At 36.5% G+C, this 17,241-nt stretch overlaps 1 protein-coding gene across 3 annotated transcripts in view; it reads left to right on the plus strand.

Annotated features, from left to right (window-relative positions):
* Nucleotides 1-17,241, plus strand: part of COL21A1 (collagen type XXI alpha 1 chain) — a 200,229-nt gene that overhangs the window by 120,009 nt on the left and 62,979 nt on the right. For 2 of the 3 annotated variants that reach the window (XM_065543895.1, XM_065543894.2), the window contains 4 exons: nucleotides 12,099-12,152; nucleotides 12,626-12,677; nucleotides 13,925-13,980; nucleotides 14,103-14,156. In XM_065543895.1, coding sequence (XP_065399967.1) covers nucleotides 12,099-12,152; nucleotides 12,626-12,677; nucleotides 13,925-13,980; nucleotides 14,103-14,156 — 216 coding nt within the window. Of the gene's footprint in view, nucleotides 1-12,098; nucleotides 12,153-12,625; nucleotides 12,678-13,924; nucleotides 13,981-14,102; nucleotides 14,157-17,241 lie in introns of those variants that run through there. The other variant, XM_065543896.2, reaches the window with a different exon arrangement.

Genomic DNA, 17,241 nt, shown 5'->3' on the forward strand with positions numbered 1-17,241 from the left:
ATTTTCTCATTGGCTCTTTCTCTTCCTCTTCCACATATTTTGTAAATGTTGGGTGCCTCCAGGATTCAGCCCTGTCCTCTTCCCCTTCCTCATTAAGAGATTTTATTATTGTAATATTAAGAAGTATAAACATATATGGGTATAAATGTATATATAAAATATATATGCATATATTTTATAATTGCAGTAATAATTATTGATATGATTAATTACTATAGTAAATAATAAGAATATTAAATACAGACATACACATATGCACGATCTCTTTTCTAAAAAATATTTGGCTTCATCTGAATCTGGAGAAACTTGGAGTTGTTACAATCAGAAAACAAGTATCTCTACTTTTTGTAGAAGTGGTGGTACTATTAGGTTGGTGCAAAAGTAATTGCGATTTTTGCCATTACTTTCAATGGCAAAAACTGCAATTTCCTTTTAAAAAAAATCCTTTCATCAGAGGATTTTCTCCCCAAGCAGCAGTAGCTCTGCCCTCCCTAAGTATTCTCTGATATTAGGCGTTGTTGAGTGTCCTTCCTGTACACATGGTGCTGACTTATGTGTGCTCAGGTTTTAACTAATTCTGTGACTGTTTTTGCAATCTTGATTATCTCCTGATCTTTCAACCTTTTTTCTTTTAAAGCTATATAATGGATTTAACATCTTAGTTTATTATGGATAACCATTAATTCCATGTCTTGCCTTATTTATTGGCTGTTATTCCTCTTCTGTCCTTTTTTCTCTTTTTTCTACTGGTATTATTAAGGAAACTTAAAACTTTTATGGAACTTTTATAGAATGCTTTATATTTTGTTGGTTCTAAACTTGATTTTTATCTTCTCTTTAGATATCTTCTGTTGTATGGTCATTGAGAAACTACTGCAGAGACTCAGTAGTAGAAGTTCGGAAATCTATTTCTTTTGTAGGCATGAGTAGTTCAATGGTAATCCCAACCCCAAATGGAATCCCCATCACTGTGTTAAAGAGAGGAATTATTTTAGTAGAGTAAAATAGTTTCCCATAAGTCATTATTGCCTGAGCTTATGTAAGACTTAGGATTTGTGTTTTTGTTGTTGTTGTTTTTGCTTTTATTTTTCCTGAGTGGAAAAGAAGCAGCAGATCTGTACAAAACTTTGTGTATTGGGTGCTTGCAGGGTTTTTACTGTGGTGTGTACCTTTTTCTATTTTATTCCTGGATATGTTTTGCATCAATTTTGTCCATATGCATTCCCCTTCACATTAAATCCTCATAAAAAGTCCTGTGGGGTTAGTACAGTAAGTCATATTGTGCTCGTTTTATATTAATTGTGAAGTAAATTATCCTTATTTTACATTTTGGAGAACTGAAAAATGAAGAGCTTAAGTCATTTGTGTAAAGTTACTCAACAATCAAGGGGGTTGAAATAAAATACCTTGATCCCAATCTGGCTTTCTTTTTCCTGTATTTTTCTGCTTTGGCCAGAGTAGTTTTTCACTGTGTGACTTGTGTCTCTTTTAGTCTACTGCCTGCACTGTGAGAAGAATCCCTGAATGCCTGTCAGGAGCCAAGAAGATAGGCAGGGGAGGGAGCAGATGGATGAGTACCCACAGTCATGCTGACTGGGCCATGAGAGTGTTCATGGTCTACGTTTCTCTCTAGGGAAGAGGGATAGTTCATTTTATATCATAGGTCATCAAACCTTTAAATTGCAAAATGTATTGCAGTAAAAGACTTTTAGACATGTAGCCTCATATATAAAAATTATTTATCTGTGCTACTGAGCAAAGTATTCTGTGAATTTGAAACACACACACACAAAGACTTTTTAAAATGAATTTAAAAAATAGTAGTTCTCATGTTCTTTTGCTGGCCCCAAAAATAATCTTAACCTGACTGAAGACTATGACTCTAGATTGACTCAAAAGATAGACAGGCTCATCAAAGTTATATTAGGCATGAAAAGTTTGGAAAGCAGCCTCTGGGAAGTGGAATTTTCTTACTATCTTGGATTCTCTTTGACTTTAATCACTTGTAAACTCTGATAGGACCAAAAGTGTGACTACCCCAAATATTTGTTTTATTGAAATTTTCTTTGAGCAATCAGGAGTGTTGACTGTGTTTTGGGAAATGAAAACATTCTGTATATTCAGCAAATTATTATTAATCACAAGCAAGACAATAGGTAGGCTACAGTAGCTTATGCTACAATAACAATCAAACCCCAAATGCTTGCAGCTTAAAGCATCAAAGATTTATTGCTCATCAAACTACATATTTATCAGCAGCAGTGAGGAGCTTCCCATGTCTTCACAGGGAGACTCAGATTAATATAAATTTCACCATCTAGATCATGACTAATTAATGGTGGCAGGTGTAGAGAGAATCAAACATTGGCTTTTAAATCACTACCATTCATGTTTAATTAACTAGAGCAAATTGTGCAAACCACATGGATTTTAACAGATTAGGGAAGTATGACTTCCCATATGCCAGACAGTGGAGAGGAATCTGGATATTGGTAAATAGTAGTTGTACCAAGAAAAAAACAGGAATGAGTTATGGATGAATTGTTTCCTCAAAGACGTTGGAGTCTGGTAAAGGATATAACATAAAGTAACTGTATTTCAAGATGGTTAATGTTAAGTGCCAAAGAAGAAAGTCAAATAAAATTCTCTAGAAGTTTAAAGGAAAGTTAAAAACTGGAAAGACTTCATGAGAGAAAGTGTAAAGAAAAGGTTAATCTTAGCTATACAATGTAGGGACTGTTTTTATAAAATTTAAGAAATCTCTAAGAAAGATTGCCTTTGTTCTTTATTTTTATTATTTTGGTATTACCAATAAGACTGTAAGAAACATCTCTGAATATATTTCTCAGTAGTTTTTCATGAGTTTATCAACAGGAAAAATTCTCAGAAGTGAAATTGATTATTGGATCAAAGTGTTAATTTCATAGTTAAACTTTGATTTAAATTGCTTATTGAGTTCCCAGAAAGTTGATTCTCTTTCAACAAGTGTGTGAAAATATCCTTCCTCACATTCTTATCAGCCGTGCTTTTTTTTTTTTTAATTTTATTTTTCACCAGTATAATTTAGAGATGATACTGGCTTGATTTTCATTGCTTTATTAGTGAGTTGGGTAAGATATCTTGACCTGCACTTTGGGGGCATTGTGTTACTTCTCTGTAATTTGCTGATTTTCTCATATCTTTTATTTTTCTACTGGGCTGTGATCCTTTTAAAAATTGATTTTTATATGCATTTCGTAAGTTGTTGTTTGTGTGGGTGAAAATATTTTTTCTGGGTTGTATTATGTGTTTTGACTTGGTTTTTGAAATTTTAACCATAGAGAAAATTTCCATTTTCATGTAAAGTAGTTTTTTCTTCTTTTTTTCTCCTATCTTTGTATATAAATAGAAAGATTGCACATTCTAGCATGTTGATTATAATTACCGATGATTTTATTTTTGTAATTTTATTATTTTATTTTTAACCATGTAATTTTTGGTTTTTGGAGTAAAGTCAGATGAGCATTTGTATTAGTCTGTTTCCACACTGCTAATAAAGACGTACCTGAGACTGGGCAATTTACAAAAGAAAGAGGTTTAATGGACTTAAAGTTCCATGTGACTGGGGAGGCCTCATAGTCATGGTGGAAGGAAAGGAGGAGCAAGTCACATCTTACATGGGTGGCAGCAGGCAAAGAGAAAGAGTTTATGCAGGGAAACTCTTGTTTTTTAAATGATCAGATCTCGTGAGACTTATTCACTATCACGAGAACAGCACAAGAAAGACCTGCCCCTGTGATTCAATTACCTCCTGCTGGGTTCCTCCCACAACAAGTGGGAATTATGGAAGTTACAATTCAATATGAGATTTGGGTGGGGACATAGCCAAACCATATCATTCCACTCCTGTTGCCTCCCAAATCTTATGTCCTCACATTTCAAAACCAGTCATGCCTTCCCAACAGTACCCCAAAGTCTTAACTCATTTCAGCATTATCTCAAAAGTCCATAGTCCAAAGTCTCATTTGAGACAAGGCAAGTCCTTTCCACCTATGAGTCAGTAAAATCAAAAGCAAGTTAGTTACTTCCTAGATAAAATAGGGGTACAGGCATTGGATAAATACTCCCATTCCAAATGGGAGAAATTGACCAAAACGAAGGGGCTAAAGGCCCTATGCAAGTCTGAAATCCAGTGGTGCAGTCATATTTTAAAGCTCCAAAATAATGCTCTCCTTTGCTCCTTGTCTTACATCCAGGTCACGCTGATGCAAGAAGTGGGTTCCCATGGTCTCGGGCAGCTCTGCCTCTGTAGCTTTGCAGGGTACAGCCTCCCTCCCAATTGCTTTCACAGGCTGGCGTTGAGTGTCTGTGGCTTTTCCAGGTGTGTGGTGCAAGCTGTCGGTAGATATACCATTCTGGGATTTGGAGGATGGTGACCTTCTTCTCACAGCTCCACTAGGCAGTGCCCCAGTAGGGACTCTGTATGGGGGCTCCAACCCCACATTTCTCTTCCTCACTGCCCAAGCAGAGGTTTTCCATCAGGACCCTGCCCCTGCAGCAAACTTCTGCATGGGCATTCAGGCATTTCCATACATCCTCTGAAGTCTAGGTGGAGGTTCCCAAACCTCAATTCTTGACTTCTGTGCATCTGCAGTGTCAACACCACGTGGAAGCTGCCAAGGCTTGGAGCCTGCACCTTCTGAAGCAATGGCTTATGCTGTACCTTGGTCCCTTTTAGCCATGGCTGGAGTGGCTGGAACACAGGGCACCAAGTCCCTAGGCTACACAGAGCAAGGGGCCCTGACCCTAGCCCATGAAACCATTTTTTCCTCATAGGCCTCCAGGCCTGTGATGGGAGGGGCTGCCATGAAGACCTCCGACATGACCTGAAGACATTTTTGCCATTTTCTTGGAGATTAACATTCAGCTGCTTGTTACTTATGCAAATTCCTGCAGCCAGCTTAAATTTCTCCTCAGAAAATGAGATTTTCTTTCTATCACATTATCAGGCTGCAAATTTTCCAAACTTTTATACTCTACTTCATTTATAAAACTGAATACCTTTAACAGCACCCAAGTTACCTCTTGAATGCCTAGCTCCTTAGAAATTTCTTCCGCCAGATACCCTAAATAATCTCTCTCAAATTCAAAATTCCACGAATTTTTAGGGCAGGGGAAAAATGCCACCAGCCTCTTTGCTAAAACATAACAAGAGTTGCTTTTACTCCAGTTCCCAACAAGTTTCTCGTCTCCATCTGAGATCACCTGAACCTGGGTTTCATTGTCTTATGTCATTGTCAGCATTTTGGTCAAAGCCATTCAACAAGTCTCTAGGGAGTTCAAAACTTTCTCACATTTTCCTGTGTTATTCTGAGTCTTCCAAACTGTTCCAACCTCTGCTGGTTACCCAGTTCCAAAGTTGCTTCCATATTTTTGGGTATCTTTTCAGCAGCACCCCACTCTACTGGTACCAATTAATGGATTAGTTCATTTTCACACTGCTGGTAAAGACATAACTGAGACTGGGCAATTTACAAAAGAAAGAGGTTTAATGGACTTACAGTTTAATGTGGCTGGGGAGGCCTCACAATCATGGTGGGGGGCAAGGAGGAGCAAGTCAAGTCTTACATGGATGGCAGCAGGCAAAGAGACAGCTTGTAGAGGGAAACTCTCAGTTTTAAAACCATCAGATCTAGTGAGACATTCACTATTATGAGAGCAGCACAAGAAAGATGCGCCCCCATGATTCAATTACCTCCCACTGGGTTCCTCCCACAACAAGTGGGAATTGTGGGAGGTACAATTCAAGATGAGATTTGGGTGGGGACACAGCCAAAACCATATCAGCACGCTTATTTTATAAAATCATTTTCCTAAATAGATAGCCAGTTGCCATAGTATTCATGGAATACCACTTTTTTCTACATTTATTTCCATTAAATTTCCATTTTCATTTGGGCCTGGTGTTTTGGCTTTTCACTCTATTCCATTGACCTGTCTACATCTTCTCCACTGCAGAATTGTTTTAATTATTGTCACTTCATGATCTGACTTAATATTGGCAGGGCTAATCCTTCCTCATTATTCTTTACAATCAAAATTTTCCTGGCTATTTTTGAATACTTATTTTTCCAGATAAAGCTCAGCATCTTTCCTTCAGTTTTTTAGAAATTGCTATTCACATTTCAATTAGGATTCCTTTGCACATATGGATTAGTTTTAGAAGCACTGACATCTCTCCAATTGCTATTCAAGATTATGGCTTATTTTTCTTTTTACTTCAATCTTGAGTTTTTTGGTATTAGTCCTGAGCATTACCCAATTTTATTTTAACCTAAAATTTTTTTATCTCTTTTTCATTTTTATTATAAATGGAGCCCTTTAAAAATATTTTTTATATTGGCTATATTTTATATATAAAAAGCTATTTATTTTTTATATTTTTAAAGCACCAAGTGAATTCATTTCTTTTACTCATTTAGGTTATAAGATCTATTGACACATTAGAGGTGTAATCTTAAAAATAATTTTTCTTCCTTTTATTTTTAGCCTTATTTCTATATTTGTCTAAATTTGTTGGTAGTCCAGAAACACTATTAAAAATAGTGCAAATACAGGGTAACTTTGTTTTCATTTTAAATCTCAAACAGGCAGAGTCTCTTTTAGTTCAGGGTGGTGGTTCCTTTGGTATTATATAATAACTCTCTCAACAGCATATAGTATATGTATATGAGTGTGTGTATTTGCAATTTTATGTTTTTGACTTTTGATTCCAGCCAATAGCAGCATCCACAATCTTGTTTCAATCACATCTCCTTCTCTACACTTAATAATAGGTTACCTAAATTAATCAGGCATCCACTACACCCTTTGTTTACTTTTCATGAGCCATACTGTCTGGCTTGACAGAATTTATTGAACCTCCCCTTAATGGAATCAGAGATTTTAAGGGCAGCATTTATAGCCATATCTTTGATTTCATCCCTCCCAGAGGCTGAGTTTTAACTGGACTTTTATTTTTTAAAAGTATTCCCCATTACATTAGAGATGAGAAAAACAATTGTGTCTCTCAATCCCAGTGTTTTTACACTTGGTCTGTTTCTTTTAATTACTACTTGCAACCTGGCCAATTATTTTCTGAGCTCATATATTTTTTAAAATAGTACCTTGTCAAATACTGCCAATAACAGTCAATTCATAATATATATTTACATTCTGTTTTCTCAGTTCTTTACCTCTAGCTGTAAGTTCATTTGATACATTATTTGCCTTTGCAAGTTATTACAAGCCAGGCTTTTTATCAATTATTTCACCACTATTTTACATAAGACACCATTTTTTCAGTCTTCAATAATTGTTTTTCATTCGTCACTACCTGTCCCCAAAGCCAATGACAGATATACGTTTTAATATTGTTGTTTTGGCAGTCCCCTATTTTTAATATTCTAACTGTACTAATTAACTTAGGCTAAGCTGCATTATAGTAACAGATGACCCAGTGGCTCAGAGGCCAACACGGCAGACATTTATCTTTTATGTTATATGCCCATCCTGGATAGGCTTTGGCCCAACTTTATCTCTTCTTTGCTATCTATTGCTATTAAACCTTATAAATAACTTGATTGAGTATAATGTGTTTGAGCCATACTTTTTTGTGTTCCATATTTTGTACATATTGTTTCAACATTCCCCAACAGTTTTGCTGACAACTTGCTGCTGCTTGCTCTCTCTCTCCTCCTTTCTTTCTCTCTCACACTAATTTATGTTAACATGGATACTATACCTTTTTACTATACTTAAAAACCTTCCTTCTGTATGTAAGAGTAGCTTTGTCCAGACCTTGTATTTTTTCTGTCCCAACGTAAGTGGATGTTCCTAGTCTTCCTACTTCATCTGAGATCTGTTTGCCATCTCTAGTAAAGGAAAGTTTGGATATTATGTCTTTTATAACCTGTAGCCAGAGAATGGAAGTCATAGCTTGGACTTTGTTCAGCTTTAATAGGGAATCCCAGCTTACCTGTTTCTCCTGTAGTTTTATTAAGCATTCATTACCCAGCTAAATTCCATCTTATTGATAGTATATCTTAGTCTAGCTCGGCCTTTAACTGGTTATCTCAATTTAGAGTTTTCTAAAGAGCCAACTCAGATTATTCTCTTAACTTCAGTCCTCTTTCTATCTCTCAGAACTCTGCCTGCTCCTTCTGCTCCAAGCAGAAGGGAAAAAAAAAATATATATATATAATATACACATATAAAATTTGAAATTTTAATTTCAAATCTTAGATTATAAATATATAATTTAAAATTATACATATATATATATACACACACACACACCCCCTTTGAATGACACACACACACACACACTTTGAATATATATATATTCAAAAGGTATTTTGGGTTAGGTTCTTGTATTAGGAGTTCACATGGTAGGGGAAAGAACATCCAGTTTTCTTGTGTTGTTTGGTCTTCCCCTAAAATTTATTTTTTCTTTTGTCCTATTTGCATAAATTGTTGAATTTGGGGAATAGTTAGTTCTAGGGTGTTATAGGCTTTTATTGAGTCTTTTCTCTCCCTACCTCTCTCTCAGTCTTTCTGTCTCTCTCTCTCTCACATACACACACACAAGACAGAGGAAGCTGTTATTCTTGAGAAAGGCATTTAGTATAAGCTAAAAAATATGGTTCCTTTTAGACTGGAAACATAGTTATTCTTTGTATTTGTTAGGTGGATGGCAAAGATCTATAACAAATAGACCAAATGCAGTAGTTTAAATGAGAAAGAAGTTTATTTTTCTCGTGTAATTGCTTGTCTACAAACTCATTCGGGGACTTGTGTTTTTCCCTCTTGTTGTTCTAGTCTCTCTGAGTGTTGCTCTCGTTTATAAAGTCAAGGTTATATCACCAGTCACTATATTATCTGCATTCTAGGATACTGGGAAGCTGAATCCTAAAATTAGAAGTGATCTGATTTACATAACAGAGGCTCCCCTTTTTGCCAGTATACACACACACTCATATGTACACATATGCACAGATACTCCACAGGTTCAGGAAATGATAATATCAATGTTTCTAAAATGGAGGTGAAAGCAGAGTTAAAAATGCAAACATGACTGAATGTCCATTTAAGAACAGTTAAATCCCACTATCCCTTCCTCAACTCTGTGTAGCTAAGTGAATCTCTCTTCCACTGTAGCAGAAACACAAAAGTTTATTTTCTGGAGAAGAGAAAGCTGAAGGTCTCTAGCCTGGGGAGAAGAGGGAGAGTTATACTAAAATTAAAACAATGGGAGTAGGCTGAGCATGGTGGCTCACGCCTGTAATCCTAGCACTTCAGGAGGCTGAGGCAGGTAGATCACCTGAGGTCAGCAGTTTGAGACCAGACTTGCCAACATGGTGAAACCCTGTCTCTACTAGAAATACAAAAATTAGCCAGGCATTGTGGTGGGTACCTGTAATCCCAGCTACTCAGGAGGTTGAGGTGGGAGAATCACTTGAACCTGGTGGGCAGAGGTTGCAGTGAGCCAAGATCACGCCACTTCACTCCAGCCTGGGCAAAGGAGCAAAACTCCATCTCGAAAAACAATACATAACAAAACTAAAACAATGGGAGTTGGCGATAGTTACTCATGTGGCAACCTCCTTCTCCTCTTCCTCTATCTGGCCTCTGGAATGCTGTCAGCCAGTCCTATAAACTAGAGACATAGAAGATCCTTCTATGGGAAATCTCCTGACATCTAGAACAGCATCCAATGAAATGGCACAACCAGGCCACATTATAGTGAAGTTCAGAGTAATTGAACTCTACCCACTGAGAGATTCTCCTATCAACTTCCATATGAGCTGACAATAAAGAATCACCAGATATCACAGGAACATTAAAGATCAACAAACAAAAAGTCTTGGAAGAAACTGATGCAAGACAGTGAGAGGAAGACTTGAAAAAACCCTGTCGCTGATGCTCTCAGGGAGGCAGAACCCCTGCTAGACCCTGCTTCAGCTGTGTTCCTCAGTGTTGAGTGAGGAGTTTTCAGAACCTGAAGAACACATTCCATCACACCATTGAACTTTAACCAAAAACAAACAAACAAAAAACATATTCTGGATCTTAGATTCTGGCAGTCCCTGAACAATCTAGCCCAATGCCATTTCCAGGATTTGCTGTCCCCTTTCCTGCCTTTGTCTTCCTAAAGACCTTCCAGCACAATTGTATGTCTACCCCTATGCTTACAGGTGGCTGAGAGGAGCCTGTTTATGTGATGTATGGATGGGGATGGAGCTTGGAAGTGTAGTCCGGCATGTCCACGTGTATGGGCATTAGTTCTCTATAGATGAAAAGACCTATAGAGTGCCTAGCATAATGGATGGTTATAGACCACACCAGTGTATAATAGTATAATATTTCAAGACACTGGAAACAAGAGGAAGATCTGCAAGCTTCTTCAGGGAAAAAACTGCGCCAGTCCTACCACCCCTACCCTCCCACTCCTGGCCCCCAAAACCACACAAGAAACAAAAGGCTACATACAAATGATCAGGAATCAGAGAGGCTTCACACATCTCATTAGTGACATTGAACTCAAGAACTGAATGAAGCAGAGCCTTCAAAAGTCTGATTTAAAAATTTGAAATTATAATCAATTATATAAATGAATAGAATAAGGACATTTTCAGAGATTTAAAGTATCAGAAAGTAATCTCCCATGTATTCCTTCTCAGGAAGCCATTGGATAGTATATTCCCCTAAACGAGATAATGAACTCAGAGATAAAGAACATCAAATTCATACTGAAATGAGACAGGTCTAGGAGATATTTATTAAATAAAATGAAATTTTCAGTGCAGATGAATACAATCAGAAGTGATTGTTGGAAAGTTGGAAAGATTTTGGAGTTCAATATAACAATAAGTTTATAGGAAACTAAACGATTAAAATGGCAATATTTGACTCCAAGAAATAGAAACACTTGGGCAAGAAAAGGCAAGGAATGAGAATATATTTATAGCTTATCTGCAAATCTTAACAAAATAAACCCTGACTACTGATTTAACCAAAGCTGTAATTGAGGGTTAAGGGGATTCGTGTCTGCTAGAAGTGGAGATAGGGAGGAGGTGTTGGATGCTATGAGAGATTAATCCTCTGCGTTTATGGTGGGAAGTCAGTAGATAATGCAGAAAACGGAAAATGTAGCTATAACCATATGGTTTGGTGATTTGAACTCAAAGAGATGAGGAACTTTGGAATAAAAAATGTTGCCTTTGGAGGGTTCTATAAGCCTTGAATAAATATATCACTCTTTAAATCATGTGAATGAATAACTTTTATAAAAATTACATCAGTCACAGATGATATAATCTTTAATATGTCTGCCAGACAAGCTAGGAGTATAATTAATTGCTTGTGTGTAATATCTTAATTTGTCTAGATAAAAGTGAATCTGACCCAAATTTTGCCATGAAAGTCATTGGTTCTTTATTTACTGTGTCTTCACAATAAAGATTTTGAAACTAAAGCAATACCATCCAACATATCCCGCTGAACTACATACTAAACCTATATCTACTAAATATCAAGTTGTTATGACTTTTCTTCATCTTTTCTCTTTTGGAGAAAACTTAGGGCCTTCATGTTTATAGACACATATGAACAGATACCTTCTGTGAGTAATTAGTAAGATAAGCAATTTTAAAAATTCCACAGAGTCCTAGTCTGTGTTGAGACTTTATGTTTAGGGTCTTTCATTACTGAGCTGAATAGGACATTAGAGGTTAACTGTTTCCTGAGTGTGTTGGGTCTAGATCATTTCAATTAATTCATGTGTCTTTCCCCTGTAAAAGCCTAAGACTTTTTTAGAATAGATGGTTGCTAACTAAGGGTGGAGTCAGGATTGCTAGTGAGATTTTCTTAACTCCAAAATACTTTTCTTCTCTGATTATAAATGAAACCCTGAAAAGTGAGGATAATTTTTCATAGAGATAGGATTTAATGCTGATATGAATTTAACTGTTTGCAGATATATTTGAAGTGGATTTTGACAAGGGTGAGGTTGAAGAATATATGATGATATTGTTTAGGCTGGAATGTTTTTCTTTAATTAATTTCAGTTTTATTTTCAGGGTGATCGTGGACTTCCTGGTTTTCCTGGGCTTCATGGCATGCCAGGATCAAAGGTTGAAGAAATCTGTTTCTTTTAAATATAGCAATGCCATTTAAAAAATTCAAATGTAAAGTACCTTTATATTACAAATGTGTTATAAATAAATGCTCATGTATAATTAAAGATAAAGTAAACAATGGGCTAAGATTTATATTAGTTTATACGAAACTTTACAAAATTCCCTTTAAAGTCTCGTTATAAATGTATGATTTTATAGTATTTAAAAATTGATCTTATACTGTATGCACGTTTTCTTAAATATAAGCCTTAAACTATAAGCCCTGTTATAACACTAAATGTTATTTTTTAAAAGTTTCTTTATAAAGCCTGGAAATGAGGGCTTTTTAAAGCAAACTTTAAATTTTTTTTTTCTATTTTGTTTTGCTTTTGGCATATTAAACTCTGTTGCTTATAATCTGTATTTTTTCTTTATGAGAACAATATTGATATTTCTTTAATATTTGCTATTTATATTTTGTCTTTTAGGGTGAAATGGGTGCCAAAGGAGACAAAGGATCACCTGGATTTTATGGCAAAAAGGGAAGTGTAGATCATACAACAAAGTATTCATATTGAACTTTTAATGTAATGGAAACAGAAAACTTGAATTGCAGTTCTAGCCCAATGTTAGAGCAGTTAGCTTTGTTCACCCTTCTTAGGGGATTAATTCAGAACAATGGGGGGAAAAAAAAAGAACTGGTGACTGCAGACTGCTACGTATGGTATCCTATAAGACTATGTTGTATTGTTGACCATTCTGAGCTTTTAAAAGATTTACAGGCTGGGCGCGGTGGCTCACGCATGTAATCCCAGCACTTTGGGAGGCTGAGGTGGGTGGATCATGAAGTCAGCAGTTCGAGACCAGCCTGGCCAACATGGTGAAACCCCGTCTCTACTAAAAAATACAAAAAGTAACTGGGCATAGTGGCGGGCGCCTGTAATCCCGGCTGCTCAGGAGGCTGAGGCGGGAGAATCACTTGAACCCGGGAGGCAGAGGTTGCAGTGAGCTGAGATCGCACGACTGCACTCCAGCCTGGGTGACAGAACAAGACTCTGTCTCATTTAAAAAAAAAAAAAAAAAAAGATTTACAGTGAGACATTCCTTAGGGAGCAGTAGTAGTTGCTTAAAAATGTGTCCACTGAAGGCTGGGCACGGTGGCTCACGCCTGTAATCCCAACACTTTGGGAGGCCAAGACGGGCAGATCATGAGGTTGGGAGATCGAGACCATCATGACTAACACGGTGAAACCCCGTCTCTACTAAAAATACAAAAAAATTAGCCAGGCATGGTGGCGGGTACCTGCAGTCCCAGCTACTTGGGAGGCTGAGGCAGGAGAATGGCATGGACCCAGGAGGTGGAGGTTGCAGTGAGCCGAGATTGCACCACTGCACTCCAACCTGGGTGACAGAACGCGACCCCATCTCAAAAAAACAAAAACAAACAAAAAAAACATGTCCACTGAAATTTGATGTTATGGGCCTTTCTAGTTCCTCACACTGAGGGAAGAATATTTAAAATACCCATTGCTTTTTAATTTTGCCAAGATGTTATTTCTGTGTTTAGATGCTTGTAATGATAATTGTGCATCTATCAACATTTTTAATGTCTTGATATTGTATCCACTGGTTTGGTAAAATAGTACTTTGCAGAGTCAACATGAGTTGTAGTCCCATGAATTTTTACTACATAATGTTGTTAACTTAGTAGCTTTTCTGTTTAAGTTTTGGTTAGAACTTGAAAACATTATTGTAAAGATTGTGTTGTAAGTGTTTGTTTTCGATACAGGGTGCAAAAGGTGAAAAGGGGAATGCTGGCTTCCCTGGCCTCCCTGGACCTGCTGTGAGTTTGATAGAAAAAAGCTCTTAGTATTTTGCTTTAAATAAAAAAGATCTTATAGTATCTGTCTTTAAAGAGAAAAATTAGTGCAAAAGTACATTAAAGCACATGTATTTATTTTTTAGGGAGAACCAGGAAGACATGGAAAGGATGGATTAATGGGTAGTCCCGGTTTCAAGGTATTTACAAAAAACAAAGGACGAAACAAAAAGATTTTTGTATCTTGTGAGGAAACATAAGAAAAAATTTACCAATATTAAAATTTTTTAATATGTGGCATTGGGATAAAATTCATGAGCTAAAAGGGTTTTTACATGTAATTTAAAAATGATACTGAATTTCTTTTGACTTTATTGTGGACTCTTAAGTGTCAGAAGTGAAATCATAGGATATTACAAGGTTGAGCTTCTTCGATAAGCCCTTCAGATTGGTTCATTTGGCAGATTAGAAGCAGAGGTTCTTGGCTCTGTCTCCCAAAGATTAAGGTTTCAGTGGGCTGGGAAACTGTCTTCTTAACTCTGGCTTCTTTATCAGTTGTGTGGTATGGGCATGAAAGCATTAGAGTAAGTGGAGAACTGCAAAGTGTCAATAATTCACTATCTAGGAAAAAACTCAAAGGGACATGCTCTTGGGGTGGCCTGTTAGCACCATCATATTCTTACAGTTAGGATTTAGCTGATTAGGATACCTAAGGAGAAGATTTGTATAAGCCATCAGAGCTGAAGAGGCCATTTGGTCAAGCATTGGACATAGGGATGTTATCTTGTTTTCTAATGGTCAGTTCTTTGAATCCCAGAGTTGCTCAGAAATTCAGTCCAAATTTTCTTGGTCTGTGGGTGTTTTCCAAAGGAAAAATTATTCATTTATTTGCTTCAAGTTCTATGAAGGGTTTTCAAATATCCATGATTCTTCAGAGTATACTTTGAAACAACACTTCCTAGGACAGTAGTAACCTGACTGTAAAATATGGGAACCCATTTTAAAGTCCTTGGTCCCTTCTTGTTAATTATGCTTCAGTGGTTTTGTATTTTCTCACTTATTTAATTGAACAGATTTTATTGATATTTATTAGAAGCTAGACATATAGAGGAGAATAAAGCCATCATGGCATCTCCTCTTACAGGGTTTATAATCTAGACTATGTGAGAGAATATGGATTTTTTTTCTTTGCCTACAACCTAAGCATTCATTTTAATTAATTTTTGTCCTCTGCTAGCATAAATTCATATGCCTCAAGAAATGGGACTGTTCTTTTTGGGAGACAGGAGAGCTTAGAGAATAGAATGGAGTTGGATTTCCAGCTTGCAGTGACTTTCTCTAACTAGTTGTATGTTCTCTGGCAAATATTTTGACAGTTTCTATTTCAAAAATAGAGTAAATGTTACCTATCTAGAATGGTATGAAAGGGACTTGAGTAAGACAAAGCACCCAGCACAGTTCCTGGCAAAGAATAAGTGTCGAATAAGGAATTAGTTCTTTTATTCATTTCCTGATTTGAACACAGCTTTAAGATTCCTTTTTAGTCTTAATCTGAGTAGTATGTGCATTCATGTACCTGCAAATATAAACATCAGGTCACTGTTTTCTAGCATCTATATTGATATATAATTGAATACCATAAAATTCACCCATTTAATGTGTAAAATTCAACAGTTTTTGTGTATTTACAGAGTTATGAAACCTCATTAGAGTCCACTTTTAGAACATTTTCATTATCCTAAAAAGAAACACCATGCCCATGTAGTATAGTGGTCACTCCCCATTTCTCACCAAGCTACTATTCCATACATTAAACCCTTGACAACCATTACTCTGTTTTCGGTCTCTGCAGATTTGTGTATTCTGGACATTTCATATAAATGGAAACATGTAATATATGATCTTTTGTTCTTTCAATTACCATGACATTTTTGTGGGTCATCTATGCTTTGGCTTGTATTGGTAGTACTTCATTCCTTTTTAATGCTAATAGTATTTTACTGTAGGGATATATCACTATGTTCAACATTTTGAGTTCAGTTCACTCTTGATATTTGCCTTCCTTATAGGTTCATACCATCCTTCATATTTGAGCTTGGTTATGTCTCCTGTTTTCTAATTAGTGTGGGTCTCCTAAAAACAATGAAGTTTTTCTGTCTTGTCTGTTTGTAATTTTTTTATAGAAATCATTCACGAATTGAAAAAAAAAAGCTATTTACTTTTTTTGTTTAAATTACTTTATTTATAAAAACAGTTTTAGGTTTATAGCAAAATTGAATGGAAAGTGCAGTGTATTCCCACACACCCCCTGCCACTTCCCAACCCTATGCAGGCTCTCCCATGTTCAACATCTCCACCAGAGTAGTACGTTTGTTACAGTTGACACATCACTATTACCCAAGGTTCATAGTTTATGTTAGAGTTAACTCTTGGTATTGTACACTTGACAAATACATATATTTGACAAAAATAACATTGTAGTATCATAGAGAATAGTTTCGCTCCTCTAAAAATCCTGTGAGCTCCACCTTTTGATCCTTTCTTCTCTTTAACCACTCACAACCATTGATCTTTTTACTCTCTCCAGAGTTTTTCCTTTTTCAGGATATCATATAGTTGGAATCATACATTATGTGACCTTTTCAGATTGGTTTCTTGCTCTTAATAATATGCATTTAAAGTTCCCCCATGTCTTTTCATTGTTTGATGGCTACCCTTCCCAGCATCTGGTAACCATCCTTCTACCCTCTATGCCATGAGTTCAATTGTTTTGATTATTGGTTCCCACAAATACATGAGAATATGCGATGTTTGTCTTTCTGTTTCTGGCTTATTTCACTTAACATAATGATCTCCAGTTTGATCCATGTTGTTGCAAATGACTGGATCTAATTGATTTTTATGGCTGAATGGTACTCCATTGTGTATATGTGCCACATTTTCTTTATCCATTCATCTGTTGATGGTTACTTCAGTGACTTCCAAATCTTAGCCATTGTAAGTGCTGCAAGGAACATAGAAGTGCAGATATCCCTTTGATATGCTGATTTCCTTTCTTCTTTTGGGTACACACCCAGCAGTGGGATTGCTGGATCATGTGGTAGCTCCATTTTTAGGTTTTTTTTTTTTTTTTTTTTTTTAATTGACATAGAGTTTCGCTCTTGTTGCCCAGGCTGCAGTGCAATGGCATGATCTCGGCTCACTGCAACCTCTGCCTACCGGGTTCAAGCAATTCTCCTGCCTCAGCCTCCCAAGTAGCTGGGATTACAGGCACCCGCCACCATG

This window comes from Macaca fascicularis, chromosome 4 (assembly GCF_037993035.2).
Source record: "Macaca fascicularis isolate 582-1 chromosome 4, T2T-MFA8v1.1".
Taxonomy (NCBI): Eukaryota; Metazoa; Chordata; class Mammalia; order Primates; family Cercopithecidae; genus Macaca; species Macaca fascicularis.